The 19831-nt window shown below is 47.5% G+C and overlaps 1 protein-coding gene across 1 annotated transcript in view; it reads right to left on the bottom strand.

The window, feature by feature from the left end:
• The window catches only part of MOB4 (MOB family member 4, phocein), a 122745-nt gene extending 103569 nt beyond the window's left edge, over positions 1-19176 (bottom strand). Inside the window, 2 exon segments of the mRNA XM_078680442.1 lie at positions 19023-19157; positions 19159-19176. Coding sequence (XP_078536568.1) covers positions 19023-19157; positions 19159-19176 — 153 coding nt within the window.
• Between the last annotated feature and the right edge of the window lie 655 nt (positions 19177-19831).

The following is a 19831-nucleotide window of genomic DNA, read 5'->3' as shown; positions in this document are numbered from 1 at the left end:
GTCACATTAATTTTGTCCATGAAGTGGAGATGTACATTGTTTTCAATCACATAATATAAACAGGTGGCCATGCGAGCGTGATGTAGTACCCTGTTAGGGCATGTGCAGCCCATTTCTGGGCTGCTAGAGGGCGGGTGGACAACAACCAGGTAGCGTTCTATTGGTTAACGACGCTACTATTTAAGGGCCATGTGGACGAGCAGCGGGTGCGCTTAAGGCAAGCCTGTGTGCAGCCGGTGCCCGAAACCCTGGTCTGGTTAATGTGGAGCAGGCATCAGTTACCAGATACTCCTTATTTAACCTGCAAGGTAAGTGGATGGGGACTGGCTATAATGTTAACAAGCATTGGCATAGCCAATAGGTCTCGCTTTTGGGACCTTATAAGTATTTAGTTATGCAGCACAATATCCTTGGTGCAACAACATCAACTGTTGCATGGTTAAACACAAGGTCCCAAAGGCGAGACCTATTAGCTATGCCAAATGCGAGACCTATTTGATTGCAAATGCCAGCGTCCGTACCTTCAAATTTTTTAAAAAGCGTTCGGAGAGAGCGTGTCCCCAATTTAAGAAAATAGTGCTCGGAAGCTGCAATTAAAGCTTACCGAGTAACACACTTGACAGGGGGTGTCGCCATGGGAGGTTACAAAATGAGACAAGGCTGTACTAAGGAGGGACTAGTAAGCCTATTGACCAATAAACAGCCGCAGTTTACAGTGGACAAGGACACAAGCCACTGAAAAAATATGAAAAAAATGGGTGAAGAGTGGACGGAGCTTCAAGTCCCTACCAGAATATAGCATGCCTCGCAAAGCACCGCATGCGCTGCCCAGGCTCGACCTAGAAAGTTTGGGATGCCCCTCAAACCTTTCATTGGGATTGGGGCACAGTCAATGGTTACTTGGCAGTATCCTGTATGGGTACCGACAGTGTTAATTAGTGAAAGAAAGAATGCTGGTGCTTTAGCTCTGCTAAGAATCCGCTGTGGGTGCAATTAAGTGTCCGCACGCTGAATACCAATGCGGGTGGCCTCTAATACACTTCCACACATGCCCTGTCCCTTTTTCTCCTGCAGGTTCCTGCATGCGCTCTTTGTTACGGTTTTGTCACCTTTCTGTTCCTCTGTCTTACCAATATGTGTGTTTCTCCAGCTCTTGTGCTCTGTAAATATAAGTTGCGGGAAATAAGTGCTGGTACCCCCCACTGGCAACCATTGGCTCAAAATAAGCACTGGTGTACTGGTTAACTGCAGGGCCGCAATATTAAAGCACTGCACATGGATAACCAAATTACTCCTTTTGAGCACCTGGCGTTCTCAGTGTAGAAAGGAGGAGTGTTCGAGGCTTACTCCAGGTCACGGAGGAGGTTAAGACCTCAAATTCAGTATCAGAATGTAAATAACCCCAAATAATAATTTCCAATCCCTTTCATTAGTTTAGGAAAGGAAGCCCCTTTATTTTACAAGTTTGTATATAGTTCAGATACAAAAAAATATATACAAAAAACAAAAAGGTGCACGCACCTTCTGATGCCAACATACAGCACCATATGTTACTAGAGCATCTCGTCAGCTAGTAACTCCTAGTAGGAACCAATCAAAAGGTGGGAGTGGTGCTTACTGCCTGTCACACACAGACCGCACTGGCTGCGCCAGCCGTGGAAAACACTTTAAACATTGCAAGTTACTGAAGTGTCTGCTGCTGTGCACTGGATTCACCATAATGCATCTGAAAGGAAATGAGTGCTGTTACGCCAGGCAGCGTGCTCCCCTCCCCTCTGGATTAACTCCTCCTTGGAGTTGCTCACGGATGAGCCCCGGCGGAGGCATGTACACTCAAAGAGGGGTACTTAACCTGCAGAGACTTTGAGCAGAATTTCCGAGAATCCCCAAACGGACGTGTTACACTTTTCTGAATGCTAATGCAGGCATGTGTGTATCAACAGTGGCAAACACTTAAATAATTTATCAAAAAACATATATGCAAATCTATCCTGTATGCAGGCAGTGCGCGCTCTCCCTACCTCCATTGAAAGCACCGGAGATATTAAGGTCAGCAGGAACTGCTCACCTCTAGATCCAATATTGGCCGATAGAGGACCTGCAGATCCGTCGCAAGAACCATGGCTATTACAAGAGTGGGAAGGCGGGCGCGGAGCAGCAACGAGGAGCAAGCTGCAATGCTCGGAATAGATAATAAAAATGTCCCACCTGCCTCAGGTGCCCTCCAGAGCAACCTTTCCCGGGCGGCCGCGCTTCCGAGGCACTGTACTAGCTGCCGCCTGTGTGCACGGGCACTAACGTGGCACGGGGGTGTCTAGGAGGGCGGGGGGATTCAGGGGAAGAGCGAGGCCAGGGCTCGGGACTCCTAGGATATTAGGTGGGTAGCTGGACAAGGCGGAGAAGCAGGGTTTGAGAGCGAGTTACAGACGCAGGGCACGGCAGGTGAGGGTGACCGGTGGGGACGGTGACAGGGGGGCACCGAGGGTCACACCGTGCTTGTGCGCAGAGGAATCCCTCCCGGTGACTCGTACCTGCTTACCTGGAGGTCACCGCGCAGAGCAGGGGCAGAGCCCGGGGTGGGCGGCAGGGGCGTGGGCTGTCAGCACACACTCTATGCCGTGCGATGGGAGCACGCACCTCGGCCTCGAGCTCCTCTGGTCCTCCTCTCAGGGGCGGCTGGTGACATTTGAAAGTGGTGGGCGTAAACTAATTTGCATATTGCAGCGAGCGTAGCGAGCGAGCCCGAACCACCTTGCATCCATCCATACATCATTCATGCATCCACCCATCCATCCATCCACCCACCCACCCATCCATCCACCAATTCTGCATTCATCCTGCATCCATCATTCATTCATGCATCCACCCATCCATCCAGCATCCATCATTCATTCATGCATTCACCTATCCATCCATCCTGCATCCATCATTCATTCATGCATCCACCCATCCATCCTGCATCCATCTTTCATTCATGCATCCACCCATCCATCCACCCATCCATCCTGCATCCATCCATCCATCCTTCATTCATGCATCCATCCACCCATCCATCCATCCATCCATCCATCATCCATCCTGCATCCATTCATGTGTCCACCCATCCATCCACCCATCCTGCATCCATCATTCATTCATGCATCCATCCACCCATCCATCCACCCATCCACCCATCCATCCATCCATCATTCATTCATTCATTCATTCATGCATCCATCCACCCACCCATCCACCCATCCATCCATCATCCATTCCTGCATCCATTCCTGCATCCATTCATGCATCCACCCATCCATCCATCCATCCATCCATCCTGCATCCATCATTCATTCATGCACCCATCCATCCACCCTGCATCCATCCTGCATCCATTATTCATTCAGCCACCCATCCTGCATCCATCATTCATTCATGCATCCACCCATCCATTCATCCACCCATCATTCATCCTGCATCCATTCATGTGTCCACCCATCCACCCACCCTGCATCCATCATTCATTCATGCACCCATCCATCCACCCTGCATCCATCATTCATTCATGCACCCATCCATCCATCCATCCTGCATCCATCATTCATTCACCCATCCATCCACCCATCCAGCAACCATCATTCATTCATTCATGCATCCATCCACCCATCCATCCATCCACCCATCCATCATCCATCCTGCATCCATTCCTGCATCCACCCATCCATCCATCCATCCATCATTCATTCATGCACCCATCCATCCACCCTGCATCCATCCTGCATCCATCATCCATCCATCCACCCATCCTGCATCCATCATTCATGCACCCATCCATCCACCCTGCATCCATCCTGCATCCATCATTCATTCATCTACCCATCCACCCATCCTGCATCCATCCTGCATCCATCCTGCATCCATCATTCATTCATGCATCCACCCATCCATTCACCCATCATTCATCCTGCATCCATTCATGCATCCACCCATCCTGCATCCATCATTCATGTATTTTTATGACCATATAACTTAGCACACAGCTTGTCAGTGTTTAATACCAGTCTCGAACCTTGTACTCCAGCACCAATGATACATGATTAATATTAATTGTTTTTAAAAACATTGTATTTATTCAACACCAATTTCACACCTTAGTCGGAACATCATTTTTATTTGTTTTTTTAAATATCTATTTATTTAACACCAAAGTAAGTCATGTATACATTTTTATGGTTCGATAAGAGGCTCGAACCTGGTTTCCCAGCACCAAAGTCGGCCGTGCTATCCGTCAGGGGTTATGTAACCGGGCTATGTAGTGACCAGCCAATCCTGCGCCAGGGGGGCACCATGACTCCTCGCCCAGTCGCCCTGTGTAACCCCGGGGGCTGCGGCCCGCCCCCTGGTCCTCTCTCTAAGGGGGAATTCACAAGAAAACGATCTGCGCATGCGCGGGCATGTTTGTGCCCAAAAATACACTTGCGCAGCTGCAGCAGCCCGATCCTCCCCCCCCCCACCCCCCCCCTTGCGCACTCCGGGAAGGTCGGGTGTCTCCCAGTTTCCCGGCCGGCAGATAGCGCGATTTTTTTAAATAATTGTGTTTGGCTTCTAGTGACGACGTGGTGGGTCCATGGGGCTTAGTGGGGCTTCGCCCCTACGCCCCAATGGACGCACCGCGCCTGCCTCCTCTTCCTCCTCCTCAGCTGTGTGCGGTGCCGGAGCTCCGGGTGCACTCGCCAGGCTGGGGGCAGAGCTCCTCGGGCCCAGCGCAGGCTCTCTGCTGCCACCCAGCAGAGCGAGGGGTGACTGCAAGCCCTCAACCCAAATGCTTCCCACAGCAACAGCACTAGATATGGAGCTTGTAAAAAACAAGGAGAGTCCATCAAATGCCTCCTTCCAGCAAAACCGCACGGACCAAAAAAAAAAAAAAAAAAAAAAAGGGGCGTGAACAGCTACCGAATCCCTCCCCTCCAGGACTCCGTGACCGGCCTCCTGGCTGCCATAGCAACGGTTCTGGAAATCGGTTTGCGACACCAGAAGTCAGGTCACGGAGTCCTGAAAAGGAGGGATCACAGCCGGACAAATCATCCGGACAGGGTCATTGGCCAATGGCAGGCCTCCGTTTTGCGAGGCCGGCCAATGGCAGAAGGGGCGTGGTTTCATGCCCCTTCTTGTTTATAAAACTCTCGCCTGCAGCAGCGCATGCGCTGCAACGCAGGCTTCGACCTAAAAACGCAATACATATGTCTGGTGGAGTCTGGGTTTGAGCTAAAGACTTGTGAAGCCCTGCACTTTACGTTTATACTTTTAGCCACCAGCTCCTTTGGAGGCCTGTTAGTATATGGACCACCAGGACCCTGGCCCCCTTTTGTAAACAAGCTAAGATACTTTACTGAACCTTTAATGACGAATAGGTGTTTGACCATCCTGGGCTATTTCAATTTCCATCTAGAAGAGAACAACCACCAAGACTCCCTAGCAATTACCGAAACCTTGACCAGTCTGGAAATTCATCAACTGGTGTTGGTCCCTACACACGATGTAGGTCACACCCTAAATGGCATATTTTCGAATTATGTCAGGGTGTTCTATCAATCAGCTATTCCCCTCAGCTGGTCTGACCATGGCGCAGTTGATTTCTCTTTTTAGTACTCCTCTAAAGTTAGTAGCAGCATCCCCTTAAGGCTAAGACTTGGAAGAGAAACTGGAAAGGGGTTTCGGCTGAAACCCTGTCCAATACTCTGAATAGCAGACGCTTTGAGGTTCTGGAGGATGTAGACAAGGGTGCTGCTGCTCTTGCAGAATAGTTGGTAATGGCTGACAATAGGCTAGCCCCCCTATGGGAAGTTAAGCTAAAGAGGTTTTACCCCTCAGCCCCTAATGTATAATAATAGACTCGGAACTCTCAAGCAGGTGTGTCACCAACAAGAGCGAATCTGGAGAAAAAACTTGGAAGAGCAACAACAAAAAAGTCATATATAGGAATCAAATTAGGGAATACAAATTAGCTCAGACTGAGGAGAAATCTGCATATTGTACATAGAAAATGGAAAAAGCTACCTCCGTCAAAGAACTCTTTAGGATGGTACAACAGATCTCCACTTCCCTGGCAGCCGGGGAAACTGAAGTTTCACAAAAAAATCCACAACGAGCTAGCTAACTTCTTTCAATCTAAAATTGTTGACCTGCATGACGGTTTTGAAATGCCTAAACTCTCAAAACTACACTGACGGCAAACCCCGGCTAGAGAACGGTAGTCGGACCCTGGCAAGACAGCAGAGACTAAAGACCCAGAGTTTAAATGACTCTGTATTCCCATCCCTTACCCCTGAAATGGTGGCGCAACATTTCTCTAAATCTGGATCATCCCTGGAACCCTTTTCGCCAGCAATAGATATGGTAGCTAGTATTGTGGCTATGCCTCTATAATTTGATGAACAAATCTATTCTCTTCAGTCATTATCCCCTGCAATGGAAGGAGGCAGTGATCAGGGCTGTTCAAAAAAAAAAAAAAAAATTGGGTAAGCAAGGCTTATAAAAAAACTATTGACCAATGCCGCTGTTGCAGTGTCCAGCTAAAATCCTCGAAAAACATCTAAATGACAATTTGATGGAATTTGCAGAACAGAAGGGATGGCTGGACAACTCTCAGTTCGGTTCAGGAAACATCACGGAACCGAAACTACGTTAATCTCAGCCACGGATAGTATTAGACGATTCATGGACGAAGGGCAAGGAGCTGCATCGGTACTTCTTGACCTATCCGGGGCATTTGATACCATCTCATCCTCAATGCTGATTGAACTCCTTCAGGATATGAGTATCAACCAACAGGCCCTGGCTCTTCTGTCCTCCTTCCTTAGGGATTGTTCACAGAGAGCGATGTTAGAGCAGTTCTATTCTACGGTATTCTGCCTGCTGTGTGGAGTACCACAGGGTTCACCATTAAACTTTGCATCTCCACCTGTGGCCATAATTAGGGCTTTTGGGATGTATGCAATATATGCTGACGACACACAGATCATCGAGTCAATTCCCAAGACACCTGCTGCCACTGCAAATAATTTCTCTCAATGCATTTCGGCAGTTGCCGACTGGATGAGACGGAATTTTCTGAAATTAAATGGCGATAACACCGAGGTGTTGCTCTTTGGCCCACGCGCTCTGAGCTGGAATAGAAATTGGTGGCCAGACACCTTAGGTATATGTCCCATCCCAGTACAGAAGGCCAAAAATCCGAGAGTAACCTTAGACACTGAACTTACACTTGACAATCAGGCTAACAGCACTGTGGCAACCTGCTTCTGGCTCATAAGGATGCTTAGGAAAATTATTCCTTTTATCCACCAGCAAGCACGAAAGCAGGTCGCACTAGCCCTGGTCATGTCCAGATTGGACTAATGCAACTGCCTCCATCTGGACTCCAATACTTACACTCAGCACAATCTGCAAGTAGTACAGAATGCGCACTTGCTAGAACAGCTCTTGATATTCCCAGGCGTCAATCGGCTGCTGTGGGGTTCGGGGCCTTACACTGTCTCCCCATCAGAAAGCACATTATGTTCAAAGCATTATACACGGTTCATATGGCCCTTTTTCTCCAGAGTCCAGCGGGGATTAAAGATATGTTTTACTGGCATATTCCATCTAAAAGACTTTGATCGGCACACTGCAACCAGCTCACTGTGCTGGGGACCCGAAAGAAGAAATGGGGAGATAGGCCTCTCGCGACTGCTGCAAGCAGACACTAGAACTCTCTTCCACAAAGCCTGAGTGCTATCCCAAATCTGTTGCCTTTCAGAAAAGCACTCAAAACGTACTCTTTAGGTAGCATTTCTTTTTTTGGTGGGCTTATAGATAGGATTTGGCTCTGGACGGCCGGCCGGCTGCAGCACCCTGATGCCATCGGGTAATTGTTGCACTCTATAAAATCAAATCATGTCCTAAAGTGTGCAATCTTGAGGGACGTTAGCTGTTGGTGGTGAAACTGGATGGTCAGGACACGAACGTGTATGCCCACAGAAGCACGGATTTAACATTTCCCCCCAAAATGGAAGACGCAGTGGTCTCATGACTTGACACTCCCATGTTGTGGTTTGGGACTTTAAGTTCTGGACCTACTCTTGGGAGGCATCTGTTCTATGTGTACGACATAGTACATTTAGACTATCTACAACTGACTGAATTGGGAAACAAGCTTAACAATTTGGACATCTGGAGGGAACACTACAGTGGGGAACACGCATGGATATTCACTCCAAGCACTCCACATACATGTGTTTATGAGGTCGAACCTACATGAGCATGTGCTCTTGTATGCAAGACTTTTGTGTTCAATAATGGGTTTGGAACCTGCCCATTGCTAACCATTTGTTGGCATCATGGTTACTAGTGTTCGCTGCCTGCTAATTGGGAGGTGCTTGACATGCGTCACTTCCTTTTCTTTGTGTGGCGCATGGACTGAGCACAGATTGCGTTTAGTTAGTCTCCCTCTGCTGTTTGCGTGATGATAAAAATACAATTTTTCTTCTTGAAAAAAAATAAAATTATGGCATGATCAATGCTGGCTATGTCATAGCACTTTTTTTTTACCTTCTCCCCACCCTGTCCTGGTTTCTTCTTCCCTCACTTCCCATGTGCTTCCACATCATGTTTCTTCTCTGCCACCACCTTCTTTGCTAGTTTAGAGATGTAAGGAAGCAGAGAGATGGCCCGTTTCTTCTCCCCCTCCCATGCAGACCCATCTGTTTATTCTCCCCCTCCAACTGACAGACGAACATAAAAATGCTAGACAGCAGCTAGTGCTGGCACCTTCATAGAGCTTTTTTTTTTAAACTATCCCTTTATCCATCCACCCAAACACACACACACACACACCCTTAGGTGAAACCTATTGGCTTTGCCAATGCTTGTTAGTAGGGTGCTTTGCAGATGGTTGCACAGATGTACAATACCTGAGAAGCACAATGTCCCATGAAAAGCCAATTTACCAAACATAACAATATGGCACCAGGCCCGAGCATCCCAAAATGGAGGTCAAGATCCCTCAGGACAGACTTCTGAGTGGTGCCATGTGTCCACCACAGATAACTGGCATACTACAATTCAGAGATGAGGGTGGTGGAGGCCTATTGGATGTGTGAGCAATGATATCATAATAATAATAATAATAATAATAATAATAATAATAATAATATCAATTATAATGCGCCCGGCTCCACCAACTTGTGTGTCCCCACGCTACAGAAACAGCTATGTGCGAAGTTAGATAGTGCGGTGAGGCTTATGTCTAGTAAAGCCAGGTTTTGAGGCCTCTACTGAAGACATTTTCAGATTTTTCTGTGCACAGCGAAGGTGGAAGTGTGTTCCAATTTTTGGCTGCCAGATAGCCAAATGAGTGCACATCCATCCACGCCCTATTGATTTTTGGGACTTTAAGCAGGTGGGCTCCTTTCGATCTCAGCTGCCGAGTGGGATTGTAAGGGGTCAGGAGATCATGCAAGTAGCTGGGTCCTTTCCCCTGTAGACTCCGATGACAAAAACACAAGGATTTGAAAAGAATTTTCTTACTAACCGGCAGTCAGTGAAGAGTGTCAAGGGCTTTCGTAGCTGAAACTCGCTTAGGTAGATTGAGAACTAGGCATGCTGCTGCATTCTGAATGTGTTGCAGCCGTTGCAAGCTTTCTTTAGATGCTCCCAAATAAAGGACATTACCATAGTCCAGCTGCAAGGTCAAAAGAGTGTGAGGTAGGGTTTTCCTCGCTGAGGCGGGAAGGATATCCAAGGTTTTCCTTAGCATTTTAAGGATACCAAAGAATCTCCCTGCAACGTTCATTGCGTGGATCTCGAAGGAGAGTTTTGGATCGAGCCACACTCCTACATTTTTCACTTCTGTATTTGGAGTGGGCACGGGCCCCAGCCTCTGGGGTCACCTGGCTGGCACCATTGGCATTTTTGATAGGTGTGGGTGCTGTGCAACCTGGAAGCTACCGGTCCTGTAGGAAGGACCGCCTCCACTTTAGTGCTTCTCCATCCACCCAGCAACCCTGCAGCCGCTGTAGGAGAAGTTTGTGGGATACGGGGTCGAAGGCTGCACTTAGGTCCAGGGAAGTCGTCTGACAGGCATTCACGCGTCTCCGCAGAGACTCCATAGCAAATAGGAGTGCTGACTCCATTGAATATGTGGCTCTGAACCCTGATTGCATGGGATGGGGAAGATTGGGGTGATTGATGTGAGCCACTAATTAATTGTTCACCACCTTTCTTTGCTATTTTAGAGATGTAAGGAAGCAGAGAGATGGGTCGCAGATTTTCCAGCAGCTCAGGATCAGCCAAGGGTTTTTTCTTCAAAGGCAGAACAATTGCGTGTTTCCACGTCCTCTGGACTACCCCACATTTAAAGGATAGTTCCAGTAGGTTGACGATCCAGATTTAATATTTAGGGCCACCCCCTTCAGATCTATCACGGGGGGCGACAAGAATTTCCAGAGAGGGTGGTCCCTGGCTCAATAGATCTCTCGGGCTGCAAGATAGGGCCGTTGCGGGCTTCCTCAGGGAAAGTATTGTATATATTAGATACTTTAAGTAGGAAGAAGTCAGCAATCCGATTACACCACTCTGAGGAGCTGGTGAGTGTAAATAGTGTCCTCTCTAGGGAGGATATATCTTTGAGGGTAGGAAATAGTTCCTTAGAGGAATTTTTTGCTGTTTCTATTTTCTACTTATAGTAAGTGGCGTGCTTTTTTTCATCAAGGAGTGGTAGTTTTTTGTGCTGTCTTGTAAGCATCCTTGGTGTCTTTCGAGAGATCTATCCTCCATTTACGCTCATGGTGTTTACAGCCTTGTTTAACGGGTCTAAGCTCTTCGTTATACCACGGTGCAGATTTGGACAATCTCTGATGAGTCTTCGTAGTCCACAGAGTGCTTCCGTGATCCACTTCTCCACTGCTGAGTTAGCCATGTTAATCTAGTTACTCAGTAGTGGTGGATTTTTCTATAAGGCGCAGGTAAAACTCATTATAGAAACTGGCCCGGTTTCTGCGTGGAAAAGCAGGGGCCAATTTTTGTGTGTGTCGATGTTTGACCAGTGGAATATGGAAAGGTATGAGATGGTGATCGGACCAAGGGAAGGGAATCGGGGGCTCAGCCACTAGCTCAGGATGATTCAAGAAGATGGGGTCTAACACAGGGCCCGACCAATGTGTCGGAACCATGAACTTGAGTTCTAACTGTAAGGAAGCCAACTCTTTGCAAAGTGCTTGAGCCTCATTCTTCATGTGATCCTCCACATGTATATTTAAAATCACCCAGCACTGCAAGGTTGTTATGATGGAGTGCTAATTGAGTTGCTATTTCTGCCAGATTGGGCATGAAGCCAGTAGCTGGCCCCGGTGGGCGGTAAATCAGGATACCACTCAGAGAGAATTTCACTAGCCCTTTTTAGAGTGAAGTGCACTGCTTCAGCGTTTTTTACATGAACTTTGTCCAAAGTGCAATTTAATGACAGGTGAAAAATGATGGCTATCCCTCCTCAGGGCGTGATAGGGCGTCCGGTCTAAGGATGCCATAGCCATACGGGAGGACTTCTTGTATGTCCAGGGCAGAGTCCGCATTCCGCCAGGTTTCTGTAAGAAACATGGCGTCAGGCTGGTTGTCTGTGATGTAGTCGCTGATTTCAATTTTAATGTTTAGTGAGTGACATGCAGTTTACAGGAGATAACTTCAAATTGTTATCTTGCCTAAATATGGTCTTATCTGGATCAAATACAAAAGAACATTGGGTGCAGCGTAGAGCCTCTGCATTTACCTGCAGAGAATGACAGCACAAAACGGGTAGAGGTCTCTCCAGCTCCTTTAAATCTTTCCCTGGTACCTCGGGGGCAGGTCTGGCTTCAAACGGGCATGGTGGGTGGCCTCTGGCCCCAGCCGGATGCAGACAGGAGCAGACGGGCTTGCCTTTGGCATGTCGTCATTGCGCGAGTTTGCTGCGTGTCCAGCCCAGCATGCTCCACTTATAGTGCCAGGAGCCCAAAAGACTAGCCCGACACCCCGCTGGAAGAGAATGCTGTCCCGGACGGAAGGAGGAGGAGCTACGTCCTTTAGCTCAATCAGCACTCACTGCTATAGCGGACCGAGGGTGTAGCAGGGGGAGAAAGTGCAAGTATGCAGAGCAAATGTGCAGAGCTACAAATCAACACAGGTAAACAAACAATATTGTACAACTTGGCATAAATATTATTTAAAAAAACATAGACCGTAATTGCCCTACTGGGTAAGAGGGTGGGGGTCGAAGCACAGGCTCCGGGTGCAAGACCCACTGGACAAGTATTCCTACATATCCTTCAGACAAACTACATAGAGAGGGTGACAAGTCGGGGAAAATTGGACCTGGCTCTTACACTGATAAACCCCTACAGCCCGGATAGTGAGAACAGTCACTGAGTTAAACACACGCCTCGCCACTCAAAAATACTTTTTTAATGGATTGTACATTTTGCACACAGTAGAGGACCACAGTCGAATTCAGGGTTATATTGTGAGGTTCACACTCTAGGTGATCAGCTCGATGTGACCCTGACTGGGGAATTAAGATCTATGCTGAATGAAATTCAGTGAGGTAAGACTCTTGGGGGACTGGACCTTCACGTGAATTCTATAAATGTACCTTGAAAGCACTATTGGGCATACTGCTGGAACTTGAAGAATGGGAGAAGGCATTAGAGTGTGGACAACTCTCAGACTTGATGTAAGAGGCACCATAACAATGGGGCTTAAGCCTGGTAAAGACTAGCCAGTAATAAGTCATGCAGGCCGCTGTTAAAGTCCAACACCAACATTGAGCTGAATAGTAAAGTCAGAGTGGGTATGCTTTTGATAGTGATCCTCAGACTTCTCCCAGTGGACCAATCAAGTTATACTGCGGGGCAGAAGCACAAAACAGATTTGCAGAGAATGGCTCATGCCAAACACCACATGAAACTATTAGTGATGACTAGGAGGTGCTATCTCTCAATATCGAAAAGACGTTTGGCTTGTATCTTCCCTTCAGAGAGGAGACTGTGATTCAGCAACACAACAAAAATGGTCTGCTCTAGGCTTGTGTACCTGTCCCAACCTGTGAGGGGTGAGGCGTCCAGCACGGCTTCCACCTACTAATGGAGATCAAGCGTACTCACAGACACACTCGGATCTTTGGTCTGTGTTTGATGCCAACACTCTTAAAATCCTCCTCAAATGCCTTGTATCATGTTAGTAGTTAGGAGCATCGACTTCACATAGTTGACCTCTCTCTTAGCCATCAAGTAAAGGTTTTTCTCTCCCCCTTTCTTGTCAACATCTATTATGTGCAGAGTTCCCCAAGGTTCCGCACTCTCCCAATCCTTTCAGTGTTTACCTAACCACTGTGTCATACACCATGGATGCTCCCAAAGTAGACTACTGGATGTCTGCAGAGGATATGCAGTTACTCAACAAAATAGAAGAAAGGCTGAGGGTTCACCATAAAGTATTTAAGTGCTGGGAAAGAAAATGCCAGACTGGGAGCACCATAACTGACTTTGCATAACCTACCATAAGTCTGATAGTCGGCCCAGCTGATCATTTACTCATCCTTTTCTCTTGGCCAGATTCCCAGTGCCCGCCTTCAACAGCAGACGAAAATGTTCAAAACATAGGTGCTTTCCTCTAGAGTAATTTAACTTTTAGCTCTCTCGTGAATTCAATTAACCTAAGTGCATCCTAGCATCTTTGCATGCTTCAATCCATTCTCCTTTGACACCAATCCCTCTAAAAGACTGAACTAATCCTCACCATGGTGTTCTCATGTCTGGCTTTCTCCCGCAGCATTATGACAGCCCATCCCAAAAATGGTAAATGAACTGCAAACAGCTCGGCCCATTTGTGCCCTAAAACATAATTGTCGCATTACCACCGTTGTCAGTTACCACACTGGCATCCTATCAAAGAGAGAGTCCATTACAAAACTTCAGAACACAATCCACTGTACACAAGGCTGTTCACAGCCAAGCACCAGGCTAACTGACAAGACTCATAGCTTTAGTAGCGATTCAGACACCCTAGATCAGAGGTCTTCAACCTTTCTGTAATAAGAGCTACTTATGTTCAATGAATATCATGCTGAGCTGCTAATATTATTAGTGTTGTATACATAACATTACGTTAGCAACCACCCTATGCAAGACTACCACTGTGATTACCTCAGAGTATCAGCCAGTGTTGCCAGTTATAATGAAAGTGTTAGAACCGGGGGTCTCTAGTTGGCAGAGGTAGGTACCTTAGACCAAATAGGGACCCTTGCTTCTAGTCAGGGTGAAGGAATAACCCTCTGAGATAACCCCTGCTCACCCTCTAGGTAGCTTGGCACGAGCAGTCTAGGCTAAACAGAGGCAATGTGGATAACATTTGCACTTAACACGACAATAATCCCCAATCCACCACAAACTGAGACCACACAGGCAAGTATATTTTATAAAAATATATATCTTTATCTAGTTTCAGCAAGGTAAATAAAACAGTTGCACGATAATCACTTCTTTAGAAAGATGTATCACTTAATCTTAATGGTTGCACTTAATCTTTATGATGGTACTTGTGAATAGGAAGTTCTTAGAAACAAAACAGTCTAAAGTCTCTTGTGAATCAGTACTAAAAATTAGTCATACTGATTCCCTTATATTAGCTCGGAAAACGAGGGGCCCTTCGCGCTACAAGCGCGCCTCATCGGAATGCTGGGGGGGAAGACTCCTTTCCCCTCGTTCGGCACTCTCTCGTGCACCTGCTGGCCTCGGGCGCCCTGCGCCTACCAGAACGCACTCGGTTCTGGTCCCGGCCGGTCCCTCCTGCTCCCCCGCCTGCTCTCGACAATCCAACGAGCGGCGGGGAGCGGACCAGCCACTCAGATGCTGGGACGGCAGGCCGGGGGCCGACGACACTCGGGAGAATCCCTCGGCGAGGGCAGGTCACTTCTTCCCGGGTCCAGCGGTGATCGCGCAGCACTCCCAGGGGTCCCGAGGACGGGGACCAATCCCGTCGCGGCGTCTGGGGCGAGCCTCTGGTACACCCGGGAGTCAGCCAATGGCAGAGCGGCTCCCGGGACAGGCTTGTCGTGACGCTTCCGCTTCCCTCCAATCAATGCACGATGACACTGACGACGCTGCGCCGCACGGGCCAATCCCGTCGCGGCGTTAGTGAGGGGGCTCGGCTCCCTCAGCCAATGGGAGCGCGGCGGCTTCGTTCTTCGCCGCTTCAGCTCCCCAACGATCGGCAATCTTCTGGGGATACTCTGGCCCCCGGGCAGCGGCGGTGACACAGCCCACAGTTGTTTTCAGTGCGCCTTGCACTGGGGAGGCCCACAGACCTCCGCTCTTCACCCCACACGTGTCGATGAACACGTCGATCTCGGCCACACGGCAGGCTGGTTCAGCGCGGCGCTCTCCTTCAGATTAGAGAGCAGCCAGTGCGCTACACCGCCTAAACACAGGGTTTCACGCGCTTTTCACCACGCAGCGGCTTCAGGGGGGGCACAGCAGAGTTTTGTAGTCCTTGGGCAACCTTTATGTCCCTGGGTTGCAGACAGGGGGCCAGCTCTTCTCAGGCCCTTGGAGATTCAAGTTGCAGACACAGCACACAGCAAAGTCTTGGCAGTTTCAAGCAGGCAGGGTCACAGCACACAGCAAAGTCCCTTTCTCCTCCTCAGCTTCCAGTTAGACAGCAGAACAGGTCAGCCCTTAGAGCACACAGCAAGGCAATCTTCCTTTAGTTCTCCAGCCGTCCTCCTTCCAGCAGAGGTTCCTTCTTGCTTGTAGGATCTTAGAATCTAATCTTCTGTAGTCAGGGGTTCTTTCCTTATACCCCTCAAAGTCTTTGAAGTCCTTTGAAGTCTTTGTGCAAGCAGCCCGGACTCCAGTCTAAACCAGTTCTGGGGGCTGCTGAAGCACTGAGGTGTTTCTGGTTTTCTTCTTCCTGTCAGCTCCAGGGTCAGGTGTCAGTTGGCCGGCAGGAGAGGGAGCAAGCAGGGTTGGCAGGCAGGCACAGCCCAGCACTATCAGGCGTTTCTTCCTCCCACCTCCCTAGCAGCAGATGAGGCCTTTCAACCACGGGCTAACTCCTACCCCCTCCTCCGGGGCCTCTGCAGCCCTCTGTCACACCCAGGCATTCCATAAACCCAGGCACACAGAAAGGTTTAGACAAAAGAACAGCCACTTTCTAAAAGTGCTATTCTCCAACACAGGATTTAAAAACACCCTTCACTAAAAGATGTGTCATTAAATTCTGAGTTCAGGGATATCTTTCACTCATGTCCCATCTTGTTCCTATGGGGAGATAGGCTGGTATCACATGGGCCAGCCTCCTCCATGTTACTCTATGGAGCAAGAGAGCCTTACAGCAGTGAGCACATAAAATGGCTGCTGCCCACTACCAGAGCATGTGACCTGCACTAGTACATGCTCTACCTTATCCATACACTGCACCCTGCCCAGGGGGGTACCTTGAGCCTTCCATAGGGGTGACTGAGGTGCACAGACAGGGAAGGTTAGGCCCAGCCAGTGGAGACACTGGCCAGGGGAACAGGCAGTCACTGACTGCACACAGGCCCTGCGCTGGCAGGCCAGAGTCCTTTTTAGGGCTACTCATGTGGGTGGCGCAATCTGCGCTGCAGGCCCACTAGTAGCATCTGTCATCACCAGCCCTGGCACACACAGTGCACTTTACTAGGGACTTCATGGTGATGCAAATATGCCAATCAGGTATATGTAATCACTATGGCAATTTACAGAGGGAGCACTTACACTCTGACACTGATCAGCAGTGGCAGAGTGTCCAAAGCATCTAAACCAGCAAAAACGAAATCCAGCACAGCATCAAAAACACATGAGTCCGAGGCAAAAAGATGGGGAAGAACCACGCCAAAAGGTGTCAGGTCTAACAGAAAGGTTTTATCAGCTTGGAATGAACACATATTTTGGAAATTCAACCATTGTTCTCCAATTAATGAGCTCTGAAAGTACACACATTTTCACCTTGAAAGCACAATTTTCAATTCTGTAATACGTATGTTAATGTATCCAAACTATAGCCTCGAATTTAGTAGGCTGGGCTGTATACAGGAGATCTACTTACAGGTAGTTAGAGAGCTACCAGGAGCTGCCTACCCCAGATCCTCTTTAGAAAACGTACTGACCATTCAGCCTACCGAGCTTAAAGGATTTGGAATTAGAACTCACCAAGTATATGGCTCCTTTCACTTAAGCTACCTTCCTCAGACACAGAGAATGGATCAAGACTTCCTTCAGTACCTTCGTCGCTAGCCTTACAGCTTTAACTCTGCAATCAAACAGGCCTTCTGCATTAGTTCCCAAGTGACCATTTTACAACTCCTTGCCAGTCAAATGCCCCAGACTGGAACTTAATTTGTAAAGCCCCTCACCTTCAAAGTTTTCCACTTTGGGAGACTATTACAGATCTACATATCATCATGGGCATTTTAATAAGCCCCACGGCCTGCCTATTCTCCATATTGTGCTACGACATGGCTATCAGTTGATTGAATACTATAAAAAAAATACATTACACAATAATAAAACATCGGGTGTACATTTCTCAGTAACTTAAGTTTTGGAATCACTTTCAACATTCACCAGATACGTACGTATTTACATCATTCACCAGATACATCCTACGATTGGAAAGTGGGCATAACAAGAAATACTGATTTCGTAGATGGCAAATCTAAGTATATTACGTTTGTTAGATACTAGAATATAGGGAAATCTGTAGTGTCTACAAAAAGCATCAGGATAGTTCTAATAACTAATATATTGTTATTTCACTGCAGTACTTTGGGGCACCATAACAAACAACGAATTAAAAAAAACACACTTCAAGATCATCCTAGGCCAAAAGAAAAACATCAGATTCAGAAAAGATGAATGCATGCCCAAAAGGGCTTACCATACCATGCATAGAATGCTAAATTGGAAATGTTTTTTCCTGCAGGTAGTCAGTACACTGTATTAAAACAAATGCATAAGTAATCATTTGTGCTTGTATAATGTAGACTGTGCAGCACATGTGCAACAGCCAACAAACAATCTATAGGAATTCTCTGGCAAATTCGAACATACTTTCGGCGCCCTTAACGGTGGGGGAACCCCGGAATAAATAAGATACTACTTCAAGTTCAAACATTTTTCTTAAGAAAAGGGTAGTTTGATCCCCGGTAAGCAAACAAATAATTTACGCAGTGCACCAAAGCACATTGGATAAGTGCTTTATATAGCGGCCACAATATTACTAATTATCCTTTCTCCTTTCTTTCTCTTTAGATAGGATTACCCTAAAAAGCAACAGTACCCGGCTCAAAAGACAAAAACAGTACCACAACACTGAAGTGTTTTGTGTTTTCATAGTAAGCACCCCTGATGTTTCCGTTCCGTGGATCTCGAGTGAATGCTATACTGTGTGGAGTTCTCTGCAATACAACCAAGATCCGACCTCTCACGGCATTCCCAATGTTAATTGACATTAAGTGACAGTTCTACCTAGAAAAGCATATCTTTTAACTAGAACTCTAATCTCTTGGTTCGGAAGCAAATAGCTAGGCCACCGACGTCATCTTTTGGGATGGCAACTATAATTGTGTAAAACAACGTATTGAGAAAGACCGTGGGTGGGCAATGCTTGCGAAGTCTGCTCCCATTAATAGCCGTGACAGGCCACAGCGGGTGAGATGACTCTCGGAGAAGGTCCCAGTGGACATACAGCGAGCCCTCGACGAGGATAGCCGTGCTATCCCTGTACTTTGCCTGGTACTCCTAACAGATCTTCTTCACATCATTGGAGTTCAGTGACTCCAAATTAGAAGAACAGTCCAGGCCCCAGTCCTGCCCTCCCCCGCGACCACCAGCCTGTTACGAGTCAGAAAAAGCATCCAAGAAGGCTCAGAAAGCTCGCCGCCTCCATGACCCCGCCTCCAACGTGGCTGCTGCCCACAGGAGACCTGTTTCCGATGAAAATACGCGTTTCTGTACCTGAGCCGTTGTGCCGGGCCGGTTCCTCCGCAGCACTGCCGTCCCCTCCGCCATGACCATAGTGACAGAGTGAGACGGCAAGACCCGGATGCTTCGGAGGCGGGGATGCGTAAGGCAGCAGAGCAGCCTGGTAGGAGTGCGTCACTAGCGTCATGACGCAAAACAAATCACTACCGTGTTACGTTCTATGTTGCCGGTGTGAAGTTTTCTATTCCACTGCTGGGTTGTAATTCTGTAATTTTTTCGTTGCAGACCGGAATTGTGGCACGTGGAGTGTATACCGATTTCAAGGTCAGCTCTGTGTTTACTGCGGCTCTCGCCAGTTCCCAGTGACAAACCGCATTGTCATAACTGCCAATAGAGGTGGCTAATCCAGCAAATTAGTAGGGAGAAGATTTTAGAGCCAGTGCACGTGCCGAGCACTGAAGTTGTTTGCTATTTAAAGTCATAAGGCCAGCCATGATCAAGTCTCTTTAAAATAAAAATAAAGTATACTTCTTTCACATGTGGAAGCGTTGATATTAATACGTCACATGATAGCTCTGTTGAAATAAGTACTTATTAAATATAATAGTTTTTAAGGATAAACTAAAAAGGCAAGACAGTTGTAATGTAAACCATGTACGTGGCCAGGATTATTATAGAGCAACATTGTAGTCTAATGCATTAAAAAGTAGGTTTTTGTACAACTGGTATTCAGAACTCACATATTTTAAAAAGTTTTCATACGTGATACCGAAGAAAAAGTTTTTGTGAAGTAAAATATTTATCTAATATCACACAATTTAAGTGGGCAAGCCACGATTTAT

This window comes from Lissotriton helveticus, chromosome 3_1, assembly GCF_964261635.1.
Source record: "Lissotriton helveticus chromosome 3_1, aLisHel1.1, whole genome shotgun sequence".
Lineage (NCBI taxonomy): Eukaryota > Metazoa > Chordata > Amphibia > Caudata > Salamandridae > Lissotriton > Lissotriton helveticus.
This window is presented reverse-complemented; position numbering and strand designations above follow the sequence as displayed.